Source organism: Macaca thibetana, chromosome 14, assembly GCF_024542745.1.
Source record: "Macaca thibetana thibetana isolate TM-01 chromosome 14, ASM2454274v1, whole genome shotgun sequence".
NCBI classification, from domain to species: domain Eukaryota; kingdom Metazoa; phylum Chordata; class Mammalia; order Primates; family Cercopithecidae; genus Macaca; species Macaca thibetana.
The window spans coordinates 110,415,706-110,432,250 of record NC_065591.1 but is presented as its reverse complement, the minus strand read 5'-3'; the positions used below and the strand labels follow the sequence as shown (position 1 = coordinate 110,432,250).

Below are 16,545 nucleotides of genomic sequence, written 5' to 3'. Positions count from 1 at the left end.
GTAAGCAGGGAGTCTGGTTTCCTGCCTCAGACTTGGCAATAGAACTGGAAGTAGGACCCTGGGGTGACAGGCCTTCAGCAACCCAGCCTGTTGAGCCCCGCCCTAGTGGACGCCTGCACTCACATTTGTGTACCAGACAAGAGGACAAACGGAGCCCACCCTAATCCCCTCTTCCTCCCTTTCTTACTGTGAGGGTCTCTAGGGTCTGTGAGGGGAACCCTAGTCCACACATCCAAAATCCATCCACTCCCTCTCCTCAGACAGCTGTTCTTGACCCCCTGAGAGCTAGGGGAATCCACTCAGCCAATACCCTTGGGAGGATAGACCCTGGGACAGATCAGCTCCAGTGGTTCCCTGGGAGCAGTGTGGGGCCATATGCTCAGGAAATTCCAGGACCTAGAGACCAGAAGTGTGGTCGGTTCCAGGTCGGCACATCCCCTTGGTCATCAGGGTGTCTTAGCCCTTGCAGAGAAACACAAAGGGTGGAGGCCAAAGTAGAGCCACGAAGGGCTTGGGGCCCGCAGGCAGGGCGCTGGCTACTGGGTCTAAAGGCAGCACTACCCCAGGCAACGACTCCCAGGCCACAAAGTACAGAACCCTGCGGGCGCAGCGCTTGGCCGCCCTGAATGCAGTCCTGTGGGATGAGGAGACCGGTGCCTGGTTCGACTACGACCTTGAGAACAAGAAGAAGAACCAAGAGTTTTACCCATCCAACCTCACTCCACTCTGGGCTGGGTGTTTCTCTGACCCTGGCGTGGCGGACAAGGCTCTGAAATACCTGGAGGTGAGGACACAGCAGGTGGCTCGGGTCCACTGCAGGCAGCACCGCCCCCTCCCGACCCTGAGCAGGACCTGCAGGGGAGGCCGCTTCCTCCGGCTGTGCCTCTTGTCCCAGCCTGCGGGTCCTGCGGAGCTACCGGGGGGCAGCTGTGAGCCAAGAAGAAAAGAGTCAAGAAGGGGACATCTGGCTTCCTGTGGGGCCCAGTATCTGTCCTGGCTCCCAGTCCAGCCCCACTCACAGTCATGGGAATGTCTGGGACCTTCTAGGACAGCCGGATCCTGACTTACCAGTATGGAATCCCGACCTCTCTCCAGAAGACAGGCCAGCAGTGGGATTCCCCCAATGCCTGGGCCCCCCTGCAGGACCTGGTCATCAGAGGTAAGGAGGCAGGGCTGGCACAGCCAAGGGCCCTCCCCAGGGTGTAGAGGTGGGCCTCCCTGGTGCTGGGGAGGTGTTAACAAAAGATGCAGGCCCTGTGTCCTTTCTCTCACTCCTCTGCTCTCCTGGCCTCCACTCGGCAAACATTTATGTCCACCCGACCTGTCCAGTGCAATCAGTCCTGTTTGCCCTTCAAACCATCGCCCTCGATTAAGGGCAGTTTGGCCCGTGGTCTCAGAAAGGAAGTCTTAGGACCCAGGCCTCTTTCCCTCCTTGGGGAGAGTAGGGTGCAGGCTCTGCTCTGTCTGGGATGGGAAACCTGGAGGTTGAGTCCTGCCTCCGATGGGGTCTAGGCCTGGCCAAGGCACCTTTACCTCGGGCCCAGGAAGTGGCTTTCCAGCTGGCTCAGAATTGGATCCGAACCAACTTTGATGTCTACTCGCAAAAGTCAGCCATGTATGAGAAGGTGAGCTGGCCTGAGCCCTCCCGCCACCCCCAGGGCGTCCCAGTGTTGAGGTGGGTCAGGCTTGGCAGCAGGGCCCAGGGCCAGCACAGCTGGGATGGTGGCGGCACCCAGTGGCCGCTCCTGGGCACTGCAGGGGCTGCTGGGCAGGCAGAGCAGCTTCTCCCCAAGGGCTCCGGTTGTTTGTTGTTCCTGGAGCTGGGGGCAGTGCCTGACCTACACCCCACCCGCTTGTCCCCAGTATGACATCAGCAACGGTGGACAGCCTGGTGGGGGAGGAGAGTATGAAGTTCAGGTGAGCAGGCCAGGGGTGGGCTGGCCAATGCCCTACAGGGAACTCCTGGGCTCTGCTGCCCACGACCCCCACCCCAGGCCTGTGTGCTCACCTGCATGTCGGCCCAGGGGACGAGCTGACTGGTGCTTCCTGTACTGCTGGGGTTAGGCAGGGCCAGTGCCCCTGGGGAGAGAGCCCACAGCCCCCACCAAGGGTCTGGGGCTTCCCCAGAAACCGGGCCCCACTGCCCTGCCTCTCCCAGGAGGGCTTTGGCTGGACGAATGGCGTGGTCCTGATGCTGCTGGACCGCTATGGTGACCGGCTGACCTCAGGGTCCCAGCTGGCTTTCCTGGAGCCCCACTGCCTGGCGGCCACCCTTCTGCCCAGCCTCCTGTTCAGCCTCCTGTCACGGTGACAGCCCTCCCCTCTTCACCTGGCCCCAGCTCCTGTCCCATTAAATCTCTGCACCAGTTCCCATCTTCCCCTGCCTCTTCATGCCCTCCTACCTCCCAGCCTGTCCTCAGAGTGAAGTGAGGGGCAGGTTCATGACCTGGAGGTCATGGGTTAGGGCCTAGCTCCCTCCTGGAACCTTGAACAGGGTGGAAATCCTGCTCTAGGGGGAAGACCTATCCCTCCTACCCCAAGTGCCCCAGCGCCAAGTCCCACACCTCCAGCCTTCCACTCACTTCCGTAGTCCAAAGGCTTTATTGTTCTGCTGAAATGCTTACAAATACTGAAAACCCCCAGCCTGGGCCCACGCAACCAAGGGCTTAATGCTGGGAAGGAGAGAAGGGGAGGTGGGCTTTGTGTTAAGGCGTGAAGGGCGAGGCCGGACAGCTGGAGGCCTGGTCCTCCACTCTCCATTTCCATCGCCCTTCGGAGGCTGAAGGAAGGGCAGTGGCACCACAGGGCCCTTCCCCTCTGCTGCATCATCTCCTGCTCAGGCTTTCCCTCTAGGAGCATCGGAGGAATCCTCTTTCCCTGTCGGAAACTCGACCCTGTACAGAACTCAACTATAACCTTTCTAGCTTCCCCTCCCAACCGCATTGCTCCTCCTCTGTTCCCTAGATCCCCCGGCTTCATCCCTTCTGGCTCTAAGCAAGGCACCAGTGGAAGGGAGAGGGCTGGACTGGGGGGCTGGTAGGCTGTGCATAAGGGCTGAAGACACAGGCATGGGGCAGGGAACAGGTGTTCAGTCCCTTTCCCCCAGCATGAGATGCCCAGGGGCCTGGGCTGGAGAGATGATGGCACGTACCCTCAGATGGCCCATAGCTGAAGCAGTGGGCTGGGCCACAGAGCTGCAGCAATTAGTATGTAACCATGGCAATGAAGCAGTCGCTATGGTAACCATGGTGATGGGTCTGCAACTAGGGGATGGAGCTGGGACCTCAAGGATGACACTTGAGATCTCTGGCCCTTGAGCAAGGTGATACAAAGGATATGGGAAAGGAGAACAATGGGGCAGAGTGGGGTTTGAGAAGTGGGAAGTGGGCTGCCTGAGCTATTACCCCACTCTGGATGTGGTTCTGCTCAGCCCCCAAAGCCCCTGGCAAAGGGGTCTGAGGCAGGAGGGGATCTTTGGCAGCTTATGGTACCATAATTTGTCTTTTAGAAAAGAGAAAACAGGCTGGGGAGAGCAGGTGTCAGGTCGGAGCTGAGGCCCTCTCTGTAACAGCTCCTCAGCCCTGGCTGGGCCCGGGGCAGGACCCTAAAGGGTTACTGCAAGTTCTGGGCTCCCAGGAGGCAGCAAAGCCACCTCCACTTTTCTTCTTCTGGCTGGTTCTTCAGGAGGCCAGAGCCCAGAAACTCACAGGACCAAGCTCTTTACAGAATATTAAAGTCTTCTTACACAAAAGCCTCAGTTGTGCTCTGCCAGGAGGCCCACAGCAGTTAGTTCATGAACTGAGTGTAGCCCTCAGCCCCTGTGACGATGACATCCATCCAGATGCGCATGGCCTCTGCAGATGGGGCCACCATGTAGTACAGCCGGTCATGGGTCTTCACGCAGAATGTGAGGGCTGGGTTTGGGCTCTGCCAAGGGAAGAGAGGAAGGTCTAAGATGGGGCTCACCCATGCCCAGGAATAGTCTCACCTGCCTCCCTATCTGCCCTTTCCCCTCCCAGCCCCCAGAAAGCCCTGGAGCTTAGGACTGAGTCCTAAATAGGCCCAGAGCCTAGTCCCCACCAGTCCATGTGAGCCCCAGGCTGAAATGTTCCCTTCTCACACCACAGCAGTCCTGGGCTCTCTAAACTCCCTGGACCCTGACAGAGCTATACCCTGACAAGGGGGGCTCTGGTCCTTGACACCCCAAGTTCAAAAGTGAGTATCAAGAGGATCAGACACAAAGGGCTATTCCAGTGAGGACCAGAGTTTCCTCTCAGCAAAACACGGGCAGACAGAAAAAGCTATAAGTAGGGTACTAGGCCCCGGGACCCCAGAGGAGCAGAGACCAGGACTGGGGTGGGCATCAGAGGGTTGGTGGCAGGGAGGCTGACTTGCATTAGGGAAGCAGGCCCCAGCCTCAGATATCTCCTGTGTATCAATTTCTCCCTATCAAATCTAGTCTCTGAGGGTCCCCTCCACCCCTTCCAGCCATCCCTTCTGTATCAGCCCCCCATGGGGAGGTATCCTGCTGTCATTTCCAGGAGAGGAGGGAGGCAGCAAGGAGAGGGAGGCACCCAAGCCCAGAGGAGCTTCTTGCTCTTTGCAACCTGCTTTCTGCTCCTCTCTTGGGCCTGGGGGAAGTGAGGGGGGATGAAGGGGAGAGTCAAGGGTCAGGGATGAGTGAGGTACAGGAGGTGTTAATGTGCTGGTTACAGCTAAGTGGGGAGGGGTACCTCAGTCACCATAGTGAAGCGGAAAAACCTCTTCTGGGAAGGGGAGAGGGAGAAAGGAAGAGAAAGTTGACAAAGAGAACAAGGACTGGGTTGGAGCCTCTGTAGAGAGCAGGCTGGAGGCCTTTGCTCCCAGAGCCCCACCAGGCCACCCCTTCCCCATGGCTGTCCCTCTGGCCCCCCTCTGGTGCCCTCCACCCCTGACCTTGGCTGCACTGCGCAGGTGGTCGTAGTACACTTCCTCAATGGCCTGGAAATAGATGACTCCCTTCAGCTTCGTCTCATGCTTGTCTGCAAAGCAAGTAAGGGTGGGCTATGGAGCCAGTCACACTTCAGGTCTAGCTCCATTTATGTGGAGTTCCACGGCCTGAGCTTCCAAATCTGGGAAATGGGGTGAAGATCCCAGTCTCCCAAGACCCCCAAACAGAACCCAATACAGAATCCTAAAGATATGGATAATGCTCAGCCTCATTCATAATCACAGAGAAATACAAATCAGAGCTTCACTGAGAGACCACTTCTCGCCTAACCCAATGATGAAAACATACAATAAATATACAGCACGCTTTTGGCAAGTCTATGGTGAAGGAGGTAGTCTAACGACAGGTGGGAGTATAAATTGGTAAAACCCTTATGAACGATTTGGCCATGTCTATCAAAATTAGAAAGGCATTTATCTTTTGATCCAATGCTTACATTTAGGAGAATTTCTCTTTCACATATACAAAGTAACATATACAAGATTATTAAGTATAGTATTGCCTATAGTCACAGAAGATTGGAAACAAGCAAAATATCAATCAAGTGGAGACTGGTTAATAAGTTAGTGTGTGCCACATCACGGAAGACTAAATATAGCTGTTAAGTAAAATGATATAGGCCAGGTATGGTGGCTAACGCCTGTAATCCTAGCATTTTGGAAGGCTGAGGAGGGTGGATCACCTGAGGTCAGGAGTTCGAGACCAGCCTGGCCAACATGGTGAAACCCCCGTCTCTACTCAAAATGCAAAAATAAGCCAAGTGTGGTGGTGCATGCCTATAATCCCAGCTATTCGGGAGGCTGAGGCAGGAGAATCACTTGAACCCGGGAGGCGTAGGTTGCAGTGAACCGAGATCACACCACTGCACTCCAGCCTGGGCAAAAAGAGCAAAACTCTGTCTCAAAAAAAAAAAGAAAGAAAGAAAGAAAGAAATATCTGATACAGATACAGACTCAGAAATAAGCCTATAGTATATACCCAGATATAATATCTAGATATAGATAAATTTGATATAGAATGATCTCTAAGACACATTAGGAGGTGAAAAAGGAATGTACTGTATGCCACCTTTTGTGCAAGAAAAAGTATTTGTTTATATTCTCCTACAGAAACTCTACAAGGGGCCGGGTGCGGTGGCTCAAGCCTATAATCCCAGCACTTTGGGAGGCCGAGGTGGGCGGATCACGAGGTCAGGAGATCGAGACACTGGCTAACACGGTGAAACCCAGTCTCTACTAAAAATACAAGACAATTAGCTGGGCGAGGTGGCGGGCGCCTGTAGTCCCAGCTACTCAGGAGGCTGAGGCAGGAGAATGGCATCAACCCGGGGGGGCGGAGCTTGCAGTGAGCCGAGATCGCACCACTGCACTCCAGCCTAGGGCACAGAGCAAGACTCTGTCTCAAAAAAAAAAAAAAAAAAAAAAAAAAAGAACCTCTACAAGGATACACAAGAGATTAATGAAAGTAGTTACCTGTACTGGGTAGGGCATAATTCTCAATTTAAACCTTTTTATATATTTTTTATTTTTGAACTATATGAATACTTTTACCTTTTTTTTTTTTTTTTTTTTGAGACGGAGTCTCGCTCTGTCACCCAGGCTGGAGCGCAGTGGCCGGATCTCAGCTCACTGCAAGCTCCGCCTCCCGAGTTGACGCCATTCTCCTGCCTCAGCCTCCCGAGTAGCTGGGACTACAGGCGCCCGCCTCCTCGCCCGGCTAGTTTTTTGTATTTTTTAGTAGAGACGGGGTTTCACTGTGTAGGCCAGGATGGTCTCGATCTCCTGAGCTCGTGATCCGCCCGTCTCGGCCTCCCAAATGCTGGGATTACAGGCTTGAGCCACCGCACCCGGCCTTTTTTTTTTTTTTTTTTTTTTGAGACGGAGTTTCACTCTGTTGCCCAGACTGGAGTGCAGTGGCATGATCTCGGCTCACCGTAACCTCCGCCTTCCAGGTTCAAGCAGTTCTCTGACTCAGCCTCCTGAGTACCTGGGATTACAGGCGCCCGCCACCATGCCTGGCTAATTTTTTTGTATTTTTAGTAGAGACGGGGTTTCACCATCTTGGCCAGGCTGGTCTTGAACTCCTGACCTCGTGATCCACCCGCCTCCCAAAGTGCTGGGATTACAGGCGTGAGCCACCGCGCCCGGCTACCTATTTTTTTTAAAAAAAGAAAGGAAGTAGCCGGGCGCGGTGGCTCAGGCCTGTAATCCCAGCACTTTGGGAGGCCGAGGCAGGTGGATCACCTGAGGTCGGGAGTTTGAGACAAGCCTGACCAACATGGAGAAACCCCATCTCTACTAAAAATACAAAATTAGCCAGGCATGGTGGCGCATGCCTGTAATCCCAGCTACTCGGAAGGCTGAGGCAGGAGAATCACTTGAACCTGGGAGGCGGAGGTTGTGGTGAGCCGAGATCGCGCCACTGCACTACAGCCTGGGCAACAAGAACAAAACTCCGTCTCAAAATAATAAAATAATAAATAAATAAATAAATAAATAAATAAAATAAAATAAAAAGAAAGGAAGCACACTCCCTTGATGTGTACAGAGCATTTAGCATATACATATAGCATATAGCCTCTGGAATTCAGAGGTGGCAGGAAAGGGGCCAACTACCTGAGCAGAGGTGACCATTCAGTGAGAAGGGGCAGGATTCCTGTCAAGGGAAAGCACAGGGCCTGGGCCACCTTGTCTGTGGCACTGCTCAGATGCTACAGCTGATATCCTTAACAGTGAGCCTAGGCCGGGCGCGGTGGCTCAAGCCTGTAATCCCAGCACTTTGGGAGGCCGAGACGGGCGGATCACGAGGTCAGGAAATCGAGACCATCCTGGCTAACACGGTGAAACCCCGTCTCTACTAAAAAATAGAAAAAACTAGCCGGGCGTGGTGGCGGCGCCTGTAGTCCCAGCTACTCGGGAGGCTGAGGCAGGAGAATGGCGTGAACCCGGGAGGCGGAGCTTGCAGTGAGCTGAGATCCGGCCACTGCACTCCAGCCTGGGCCACAGAGCGAGACTCCGTCTCAAAAAAAAAAAAAAAAAACAGTGAGCCTGAGTCCTACAGGAGAGGTCACGCCAATCACTAAACTCAATGGTGCCGGCTGGAAGTAAGCTCCTCCCCGAGTGCTCCTCCTCTCCCCAACCTCCGTGGCTTGGTAAAGGCAACTTACAGACTGGTGCCAACATGTCCCTCCAGCCTTGTATCACAACCTTCCCCTGCATGAGTCCCAAGTCCTATCTGAGCTTCTCACTGTTCCCTTAGTAATACACTTTGTATGCTGGAACTGTCTCCTCCAGCCCATTTCCTTGGCAAACTCCTAAACAATCTTCAAGACCCATCGCAAAATGTCACCATGACAGTGCACAGTTGTGCTCTCCTGTGTTCCCACAGCACAGATGCCCCTCTGTATAGAACTGATGCTGCATCGGAATCCTCCTTTATCCATTCATGGTCTACCTCCCCCAACACAAACAACTATGTGCCTGGCACACAGTAGGTACTCAATGCTGAATGAATGAATCCTAGACACCGGGATTCAGAGAGAAGTCAGAGACCCTTCTCTTAGGAAACTACAATCTCACAGGGAGGAAAATACAGACACTCAGCTATGTAAATAGCTAGTAAAGGCATGGCTAGGAACTCCATGAGACCACCTACGCATCACAGGTTTTCATGAGTATTAAATGAAAGAACACATTTAAGGTATTCAGCACAGTGTGTGGCACATAACATGACACTGTTATTGTATCATTACACTCCTGGATTGATGTCACATGGAAAAACAGATGCTGGATAATGCAGGGGTTCAGAGGAGGATGGGAATCACTCCTAGTAAGGTGGGGTCAGGAAAGGCTTCCTAGAGATAATATGTAATCTGGACTCCATGCAATGAGGGGGTTTCTATCGAGTTGGCAGGAAGAGGGTCCAAGCGGAACAGGCACGGCACCCAGGGCCCTTATCCAGGCCCATTTCTGACATTTCCTCCTTGGAAAAGGACCAGCCCTGCCTGGCTCTGGGCCTGCTCAGCCCTCCAGCCCCTGTTCTCTTTCATCCCTTCCTTCACAGGAAATAGTAACACACTCCTGCCTCCGCTTCCTTACCACCCACCTATCCTCAATCTTGTGCAATCTGGCTCCTGGCCCCATGCACAGCAGAAAGCCTTCTCTTGACAAGCTCCCATCCCTGAGTCTAACAGCCTTTGGGCCACATCTTTCTTGGCCTTTCTGCAGCATCCATCATCGCTGGTGACACCTCCTGCTTGTGAATGTCTGCTCCTTTGGCTGGCTTCCTTCCCTGTTTCTGCTCCCATTTCTATTCCTGCCATCTGAACTTGGTCTCCTTTTGTTTCACAGACGCTAACTAAGGCCACATATGCCAAGCACCAGCCCAGCACCTGGCATGTGGTTAGTGCTGGCTTCCTGTCTCCTGCCCCTTCTCCCTCTGCTGGTCTCTCCTCTTTCTCCTTCCCCACACAGGTAGGCCTGCCCCAGGGTTCGGCCCTCTCCCTCCCCTCTTCTCTGCTCTGAAGTCTGACTGCCCAGGTTCAGACTTATCTGTGTCTCTTAGGAGCTGTGGGACCTTGGGCAATTTACTTAACCTCTCTGAGCATCATTTTCCTCATCTGTAAAATGGCATAAAAATAGTGTTTCCCTATAGGATTATTTCAAAGATTAATGAGATGATGCATTCAGAGTGCTTAGCATAGCACCTGGCTCATTCAAGTGCTTGATAAAGGTTATCTGTTATTACTATTATTCCACCTGATTCAACTATTACTCCACCTCTAATCCTGACCATCCTCCTAAACCTAGATGTCCCAGAGGCACCTCAATCTCAACATGCCTCAAATGGAACTCTTTTCCCCAGGCCTGTTTCTTCCTCTCCAAAGTCCCTAGTCCCTCTACCTTCCTGGCGCAGAGAGAAACATGGGACACCTGTGCTTCTGTCTCTCCTGCCTCCTCAAAACACCCAGGACCCAGGCTGGTCAGGGAAGGCTTCTTAGAGGAGCCAGCAGGTGATCAGGGACCAGGTTAGGGGGGAAATGGGCACTCCAGACCTGAGCATCTCTGGCACCAAACTCTGCAGCCCTTTCCCCTCTTCTGAGCTCCTAGCAGGATTGCTCTTCCCAGCTCTGTGGCTGGGTGAGGCTGTGTGACTGGCAGACAGCCCCACCTATGAATTGTGGACAAAAATGATGTGTGTCACTTCCCAGCTGAGACATTTAATACCAAGGCCAGGCTCACTTAAGCCTCTCTTTCCCTCTGCCACTGTGGCCAGAAATGTTCCCAAAAGGCATGCTGAAGTAAAGACAACACTGATGCAGGGCAGAGCCCCCACCAACTCACGATGTGCAGTCCACATGTATCGGGCATAAGGAAACCTAGTACTTGTAAGCCACTAGGATTTTCCTTTTTAATATTTCTTTTTTTTTTTTTTTTTTTGAGATGGCGTCTTGCTCTATCGCCAGGCTAAAGTGCAGTGGCATGATCTCAGCTCACTGCAACCTCTACCTCCCGGGTTTAAGTGATTCTCCTGCCTCAGCCTCCTGAGTAGCTGGGACTACAGGCATGTGCCACCATGCTCAGCTAATTTTTGTATTTTTAGTAGAGACGGGGTTTCACCATGTTGGCCAGGATGGTCTCGATCTCTTGAGCATGTGATCTGCCCACTTCGGCCTCTCAAAAGTGCTGGGATTACAGGCATAAGCCACCATGCCCGGCCTTTTAATTAATTTTTTTGAGACAGAGTCTCACTCTGTTGTCCAGGCTGGAGTGCAGTGGTGCAATCTCGGCTCACTGCAACCTCTGTCTCTTGGGTTCAAGCAATTCTCGTGCTCAGCCTCCTGAGTAGCTGGGACTACAGGCACATGCCACCATGCCCAGCTAATTTTTGTACTTTTAGTAGAGACAAGGTTTCACCATGTTGCCCAGGCTGGTCTCAATCTCCTAGCTTCAAGCTCTTTGCCCGCCTTGGTCTCCCAAAATGCTGGGATCACAGGTGTGAGCCACTGCACCTGTACAGCCACTGGGATTTTATGACTTCTTGTTACTGCGGCATACCTTACCTTCTCATGACTAGGGTATAACACAGCATCCCACGCTCCAAGTGGGAAAAGTACAAAGGGAGTTCCAGGGATGGGAAACTAGGCTAGAGGCTCGAACGGAGAGAGCTGACGGAGCAAGAGGGTCTAGTCGGCCTGTTCCTGGGCTATCTTGAGCGCTCCTTGGCACTGTTCAACTGCTTGTCTTGGAGTCTTTGATGGAATCTGTCCAAGGGGGAGTTCCCAGCCCAACTCCGACCATAAGACCCCATGCTCCTGCAGAGCCTGGATGTCTCCTATCAGCATACCCATTGTGCATTGTTATAATTCTTGTCTGCTTCCCTGACTATAAGCTCCATGAGAGAGCTGTGGCCATCTTACTTATCACCAGAGCCTAGAACAGTGCCTGGAACTTATTAGATGCTTAGTAACATTGCTGAATGAAGGAATGAATGAATGAACACTAAATGGAGGTGAACCAGGTACATTGTGTACATTTCAGGGAAGGAGGGCAAGGCCCAGTCCAAGCCTCTGGTCCCCTACTTGGAAGCTTGGTCTCCTTCTAGAAGGCCAGCCATCCTGGGTAACAGAGCCCAGGGGTCCTGGCTGGCCCCCGGGACGGCCTTGTTGGAACTCACCCACATAATAGGAAAGGGTGCGCTTGAGCCGGTCGAAGACAAACCAGCGCTTCTTCCATGATTTAATCTTGCCGCCCATCTTGACTAAGTAGCCACGGCAGACCTGGTGGGAAGCAGGAGTAAGGAAGGACCCAAATGTGCAGCCCTTAAGCCTTAAGTGTGTGCCATCGCCTGTGCCTGTATTCATGGGGGACTGTCCCCAACATCTCTTCAGGCCAGCACACCAGGTCCTGGGACAGAGATCTGGTTAGATAAGGGTAGAGACTGACGCCACTATTCCAACGACCCAGGAGGTGCCTCTCACCATGGGGTCCTCCCTCTCCCCAGAACCCCAGGGCCACACACGCCTTGTACCTTGCTGCTGAGCACCACGTGCAGGCAGGTATCAACACCATGGCCTGATGACTCAATATGTGTCTTCAGGTCAAAGTCCTCCTTCCGGATTGGCAGGTAGCGGGTCAGGGGTCGTGCCTGGGAGCAAGAGGGAGGGTCAGGAGAGTCTCCTCTCTTCCCTCATTATTTCCCTGTCCAGGCCCCTTGGCTTCACTTCTAAACCCCAACAGCCTGACATCACCCATCCCCAGCCCATGGTGGTCACTCTGGCTCCATAGGGCTTATGGCAAAAGTGGGGACCTACCATGCCTACGTTGACTCTATCTAGGGCCAGGCAAACTGCGAAGTCACTCTGTGCCTCAGTTTTCCCACCTATGACCAAGACACAGCATCTTTGTCTTGCCCTGTCCCTCCTTTCCCTCCTGAGCCAAACAGAATAAAGCAAGAGGCCAGATAAGAACATGCTCTGGGAAGAAAAGCCCAATAAGAAATCTAGTCTCTGACTTCCCATGGGACCTTGTTTGGGTCACATCCCTTCTCTGGGCCTCAGTTTCCTTCCATGTAAAACACGGGCTTTGAACTAGGTAATTACTAAGGTTTACTCTACCTCTGATACTAACTAGAATTTTCAGTCAGCTGGAATATTTTTCTACTCTTCCTTTCCTAGAAGAACATTAAAATGGCCAGGAAACATCACACATTATTTAAAGAAAAAACAAAACACACAACCCCATAGATAGCTGATTCTACCCATCTCCCACACCAGACACCAGTGGCCACTGCTGCAATGCCTGAGCCCCAGGACGGGCTAGAAGACAGACTCCCAGAGCAGTCACTGACTGAAGCAGGAAAGGGAAACCAGGCATTTTACAAATATTCCAACCACAGGGGTAAAATTCACAGAGCTTCATTTTTTTTGTTGTTGTTTGTTTTTTTTTCCTGAGACAGAATTTCACTCCGTCATCCAGGCTGGAGTGCAGTGGCACGATCTCAGCTCACTGCAACCTTCATCTCCTGGATTCAAGCAATTCTCATGCCTCAGCCATCAGAGTAAGCTGGGATTACAGGTGTGTGATACCATGTCCAGCTAATTTTTGTATTTTTTGTAGTGATGGGGTTTCGCCATGTTGGCCAGGCTGGTCTCTGAACTCCTGGCCTCAAGTGATCTGTGTACCTTGGCCTCCCAAAGTGCTGGGATTACAGGTGTGAGCCACTGTGCCCAGCCCCTTCTCATTATTTCCCAAACCCAATCCAGTTGACCTATCCCTTAGAATTTATTTTGTTGCATTGTAGGAAATGAGGGAGCTGTGATCACTGCTTGGGAAAGATTCCACAGGACTCCCAACCTGGGGAAGCCTACAGAGACCTAATCAGAAGGGACAGCCTATCTAAGTCCTACAGATTCTCATGGGGGGTTGTAGGAGTCAGGATTTGGGACCAGAGACATGGGCAGATTTCCCAGCCCAAACCAATTTCTCCTTCTGCTTTCAATTGTTCTGCTCAAGTCTCCTGTTTAAGGAGAAAGGGTAGGGCTGGCTTTTGGGCAAGGAGAGATTTCTGTCCCGAAGAGAAACTAGTACAGTTCTGTCTTGGAGACGTAAAACAAAAGTCAGAGTGAGGTCATCCACTGATGATGGGGACTGGAGATGAAAGGTCCTGTAGGGTGTGGGGCAGCACACCCTGAAGTTCCACATGCAGGAAGGGCAGCAGGGGAAGCAGAAGGGAAGGTGCAATGCAGGCTCATGAAGCAGATCTGAAGCCCTGGAGAGGCCAAGGGGAGCCACTCTGATTCTTGACTACCAGCTCCCATCTCTGGGACACCTATCCAGACCCTCTTCTCTGATCCTGGATGTCTGCAAGGTGGCCTGTCACATCCTTACAACCCACTACCCCAGCACACACACACACATTTGAACAGTCCTGGTAGGTCTATGTTTAGGGGTCAATGAGTCCCAGGTAGAATTCTGCTTGTGTTAAGCCAACAGCAATCTTTTCTGGAGTAGAACAGGTCTTACAGCCCAACACAGAAACCCTGGGGTCTCCCCACTTCTCTACAGCCCTCACCGTCAAGCCAACCACCACTGTGCTCCACCGCCCATTCACCTGGGAAAATTGTTTCTCCCGCATCTTGACCTCCTTCTCCACCAGCTGCTGCCTCCGGGCACTCTCACTCTGTAGCCTCCGTTCTACCTGCTCACGCCTCCGCCGCTCCTCCTCCAGGGCCTGCCGCCGCAGCTCCATCTCCCGCTCCTGCCCCCAAAGCCAAGGGGTCAGCACCTATGGCCATCCTCTTTCCCCCACTGGCCCTCGTCACACCTGGGCAGGGCTGCAGGAGGCATCCACCTCAGGGTAGTCTGGCATGAGGAGGCATCATCTTCAAAGCCCACCCTCTCCAAGAGCCCTGGCTGGTTAAAGAGAAATGCTTTAAGCATGACTGTCCTGACTTCAAACCCTGGCCCTGCTACCACTATGGGCTCTGTGATCCTGATAAAATCATTTAAACTTTGTTTGTTTTTTTTGTTGTTGGAGACTGAGTCTCACTCTGTTGCCCAGGCTGGAGTGCAATGGCATGATCTCGGCTCACTGCAACCTCCGCCTCCCAGGTTCAAGTGATTCTCCTGCCTCAGCCTCCCAAGTAGCTGGGATTACAGGCACCTGCCACCACGCCTGGCTAACTTTTTTGTATTTTTAGTAGACAGAGTTTCACCAGGTTGGCCAGGCTAGTCTCGAACTCCTGACCTCAGGTGATCCGCCTGCCTTGGCCTCCCAAAATGCTGGAATTACAGGTGTGAGCCACCGCACCCAGACATTTAAACTTTTTAAGCCTCAATTGCCTCATTTGTGAAATGAAGTTAAGACTACTCATTCAGCCGGGCGCGGTGGCTCACGCCTGTAATCCCAGCACTTTGGGAGGCCGAGGTGGGAGGATCACGAGGTTAGGAGATTGAGACCATTCTGGCTAACACGGTGAAACCCCGTCTCTACTAAAAATGCAAAAAATTAGCCGGGCGTGGCGGCGGGCGCCTGTAGTCCCAGCTACTTGGGAGGCTGAGGCAGGAGAATGGCGTGAATCCGGGAGGCGGAGCTTGCAGTGAGCCGAGATCGCGCCACTGCACTCCAGCCTGGGCACTGAGCGAGACTCTGTCTCAAAAAAAAAAAAACAAAAAAAAAGAAAAAAGAATACCCATTCCTGGAATTATAGTGAAAATGAAATTAGATCATGTATATAAATGCTCATTACTGATTCCAGTAGGAAAGCACTCGAAAAATAAATGGGGCTCTGACAATTGTATCTGAATTCTCGGAACATGGGTTATCTAGATAACTTTTTTTGACAGCTAATATATAGTCCTTTCCCAATCACTAACTGAAGGCCTTTTGAAACTCCAAATTAGAAACATCTGCTATCGAACTTCAAACTTTATGGGCACAAAGTGACTACAGACTAAGGTCAGAACTGAACTTATAAAAGCCACTATAAAAGGATTTTAGAAGTCATTAAAACAAATAATTAAATACAGAGCATGTCAGTGATGCTTTATATGTCTTAATTACTAATAAAGACCTCCTATACCATTAACTCCCATTTACTATTTCTTCCCAGCTCAAAACTCAGCAGAATCTCCTTTCCCCACATTTGCCAGGAGATGCTTACACATTTGCCATACTTAGACATAAATAAGATAGGAGGCATTCTTTTCTGGCTGGTCCTCCATTCAAACTGTCCGTATCTGTTTTTTATTAAATCCCTCAAACTGCTGACCTTACTCTCTGTGTCCCACTCTCATCTCAAACATGCACAGTGCCTCGAATGGTGGACACAGAACAGCTTCTGCAGATCCTTTATTTATTCTCCTTCCTAGGCACACATTTCATCAGCCTGCCTATGCCCAGGATAAACCACAGGTCCCTCTTTGCTGAATCCCAGCTCCATGCCCATGTGAAGGAGCTGTCAGCCCTCTCTGCTCCCAAGGCTCCCAGCCAACACCTCTACTCTGACTTGGACATCTGCCTCCTCCTCTGGTCTATACTTCACCCACAGTTCCTGCCTTTCCTAACCAGTCCCAAGAGGAATGGCCTGCCATGCAGGTAGACAGGAATCAAAATTCCTGTAGTTGCCAAAAAGTCTACAGAAGTAAACATGCAAAAACTGGAAGTTTCCATACAAGAAATTATTGGTGGGAGAATGGTTACTGTGCTGCCTTCTCTGTTCCTAAGAGCCATGAAGTTGTAATCTCACCAAGGTTCCCTAAACCTGTTTGAGGAATACAACCTTTTAAAACATTTTCTACCCCAAGGGAACGTGGCAAGGCTAATATGGGTGGAAGGGCTTGAGGTGGAGCACAGGCCCTTGACAGGCAGCAGGCAGCTCTGTGCCCCATCACCTTCTGCCTCCCTGATCCAGGTCAGACTCACCCTCGACTCCATGAGCCGGTTCTTCTCTGCGTGAGCCTCTTTCAGCATCTTCTCCATCTCCTCGATCTTCCCCATGTCCAGACCACTCGCACTGGGGAGAGAAGGGGAAGAGGAGGTGCATCAAGGAGCTG

The 16,545-nt window shown here is 52.1% G+C and overlaps 2 protein-coding genes across 29 annotated transcripts in view; one reads left to right on the top strand and one right to left on the bottom strand.

The window, feature by feature from the left end:
• Nucleotides 1-16,133, top strand: part of TREH (trehalase) — a 35,194-nt gene extending 19,061 nt beyond the window's left edge. Inside the window, exons 11-15 of one of the 3 annotated variants that reach the window (XM_050758407.1) lie at nt 567-784; nt 1,048-1,159; nt 1,513-1,625; nt 1,864-1,917; nt 15,862-15,981. In XM_050758407.1, the coding sequence (XP_050614364.1) occupies nt 567-784; nt 1,048-1,159; nt 1,513-1,625; nt 1,864-1,917; nt 15,862-15,897 (533 nt within the window). In that variant the 3' untranslated portion in view covers nt 15,898-15,981. Of the gene's footprint in view, nt 1-566; nt 785-1,047; nt 1,160-1,512; nt 1,626-1,863; nt 1,918-2,158; nt 2,369-15,861 lie in introns of those variants that run through there. The other 2 variants (XM_050758405.1, XM_050758406.1) reach the window with 2 other exon arrangements.
• Nucleotides 2,586-16,545, bottom strand: part of PHLDB1 (pleckstrin homology like domain family B member 1) — a 53,627-nt gene continuing 39,667 nt past the window's right edge. For 19 of the 26 annotated variants that reach the window (XM_050758366.1, XM_050758365.1, XM_050758359.1 and 16 more), the window contains 7 exons: nt 16,415-16,505; nt 14,102-14,248; nt 12,020-12,136; nt 11,666-11,768; nt 4,936-5,021; nt 4,734-4,766; nt 2,586-3,927 (listed from right to left, as the gene is read on the bottom strand). In XM_050758366.1, coding sequence (XP_050614323.1) covers nt 3,787-3,927; nt 4,734-4,766; nt 4,936-5,021; nt 11,666-11,768; nt 12,020-12,136; nt 14,102-14,248; nt 16,415-16,505 — 718 coding nt within the window. In that variant the 3' untranslated portion in view covers nt 2,586-3,786. The remainder of the gene's footprint in view (nt 3,928-4,733; nt 4,767-4,935; nt 5,022-11,665; nt 11,769-12,019; nt 12,137-14,101; nt 14,249-16,414; nt 16,506-16,545) is intronic. The other 7 variants (XM_050758361.1, XM_050758367.1, XM_050758373.1 and 4 more) reach the window with 1 other exon arrangement.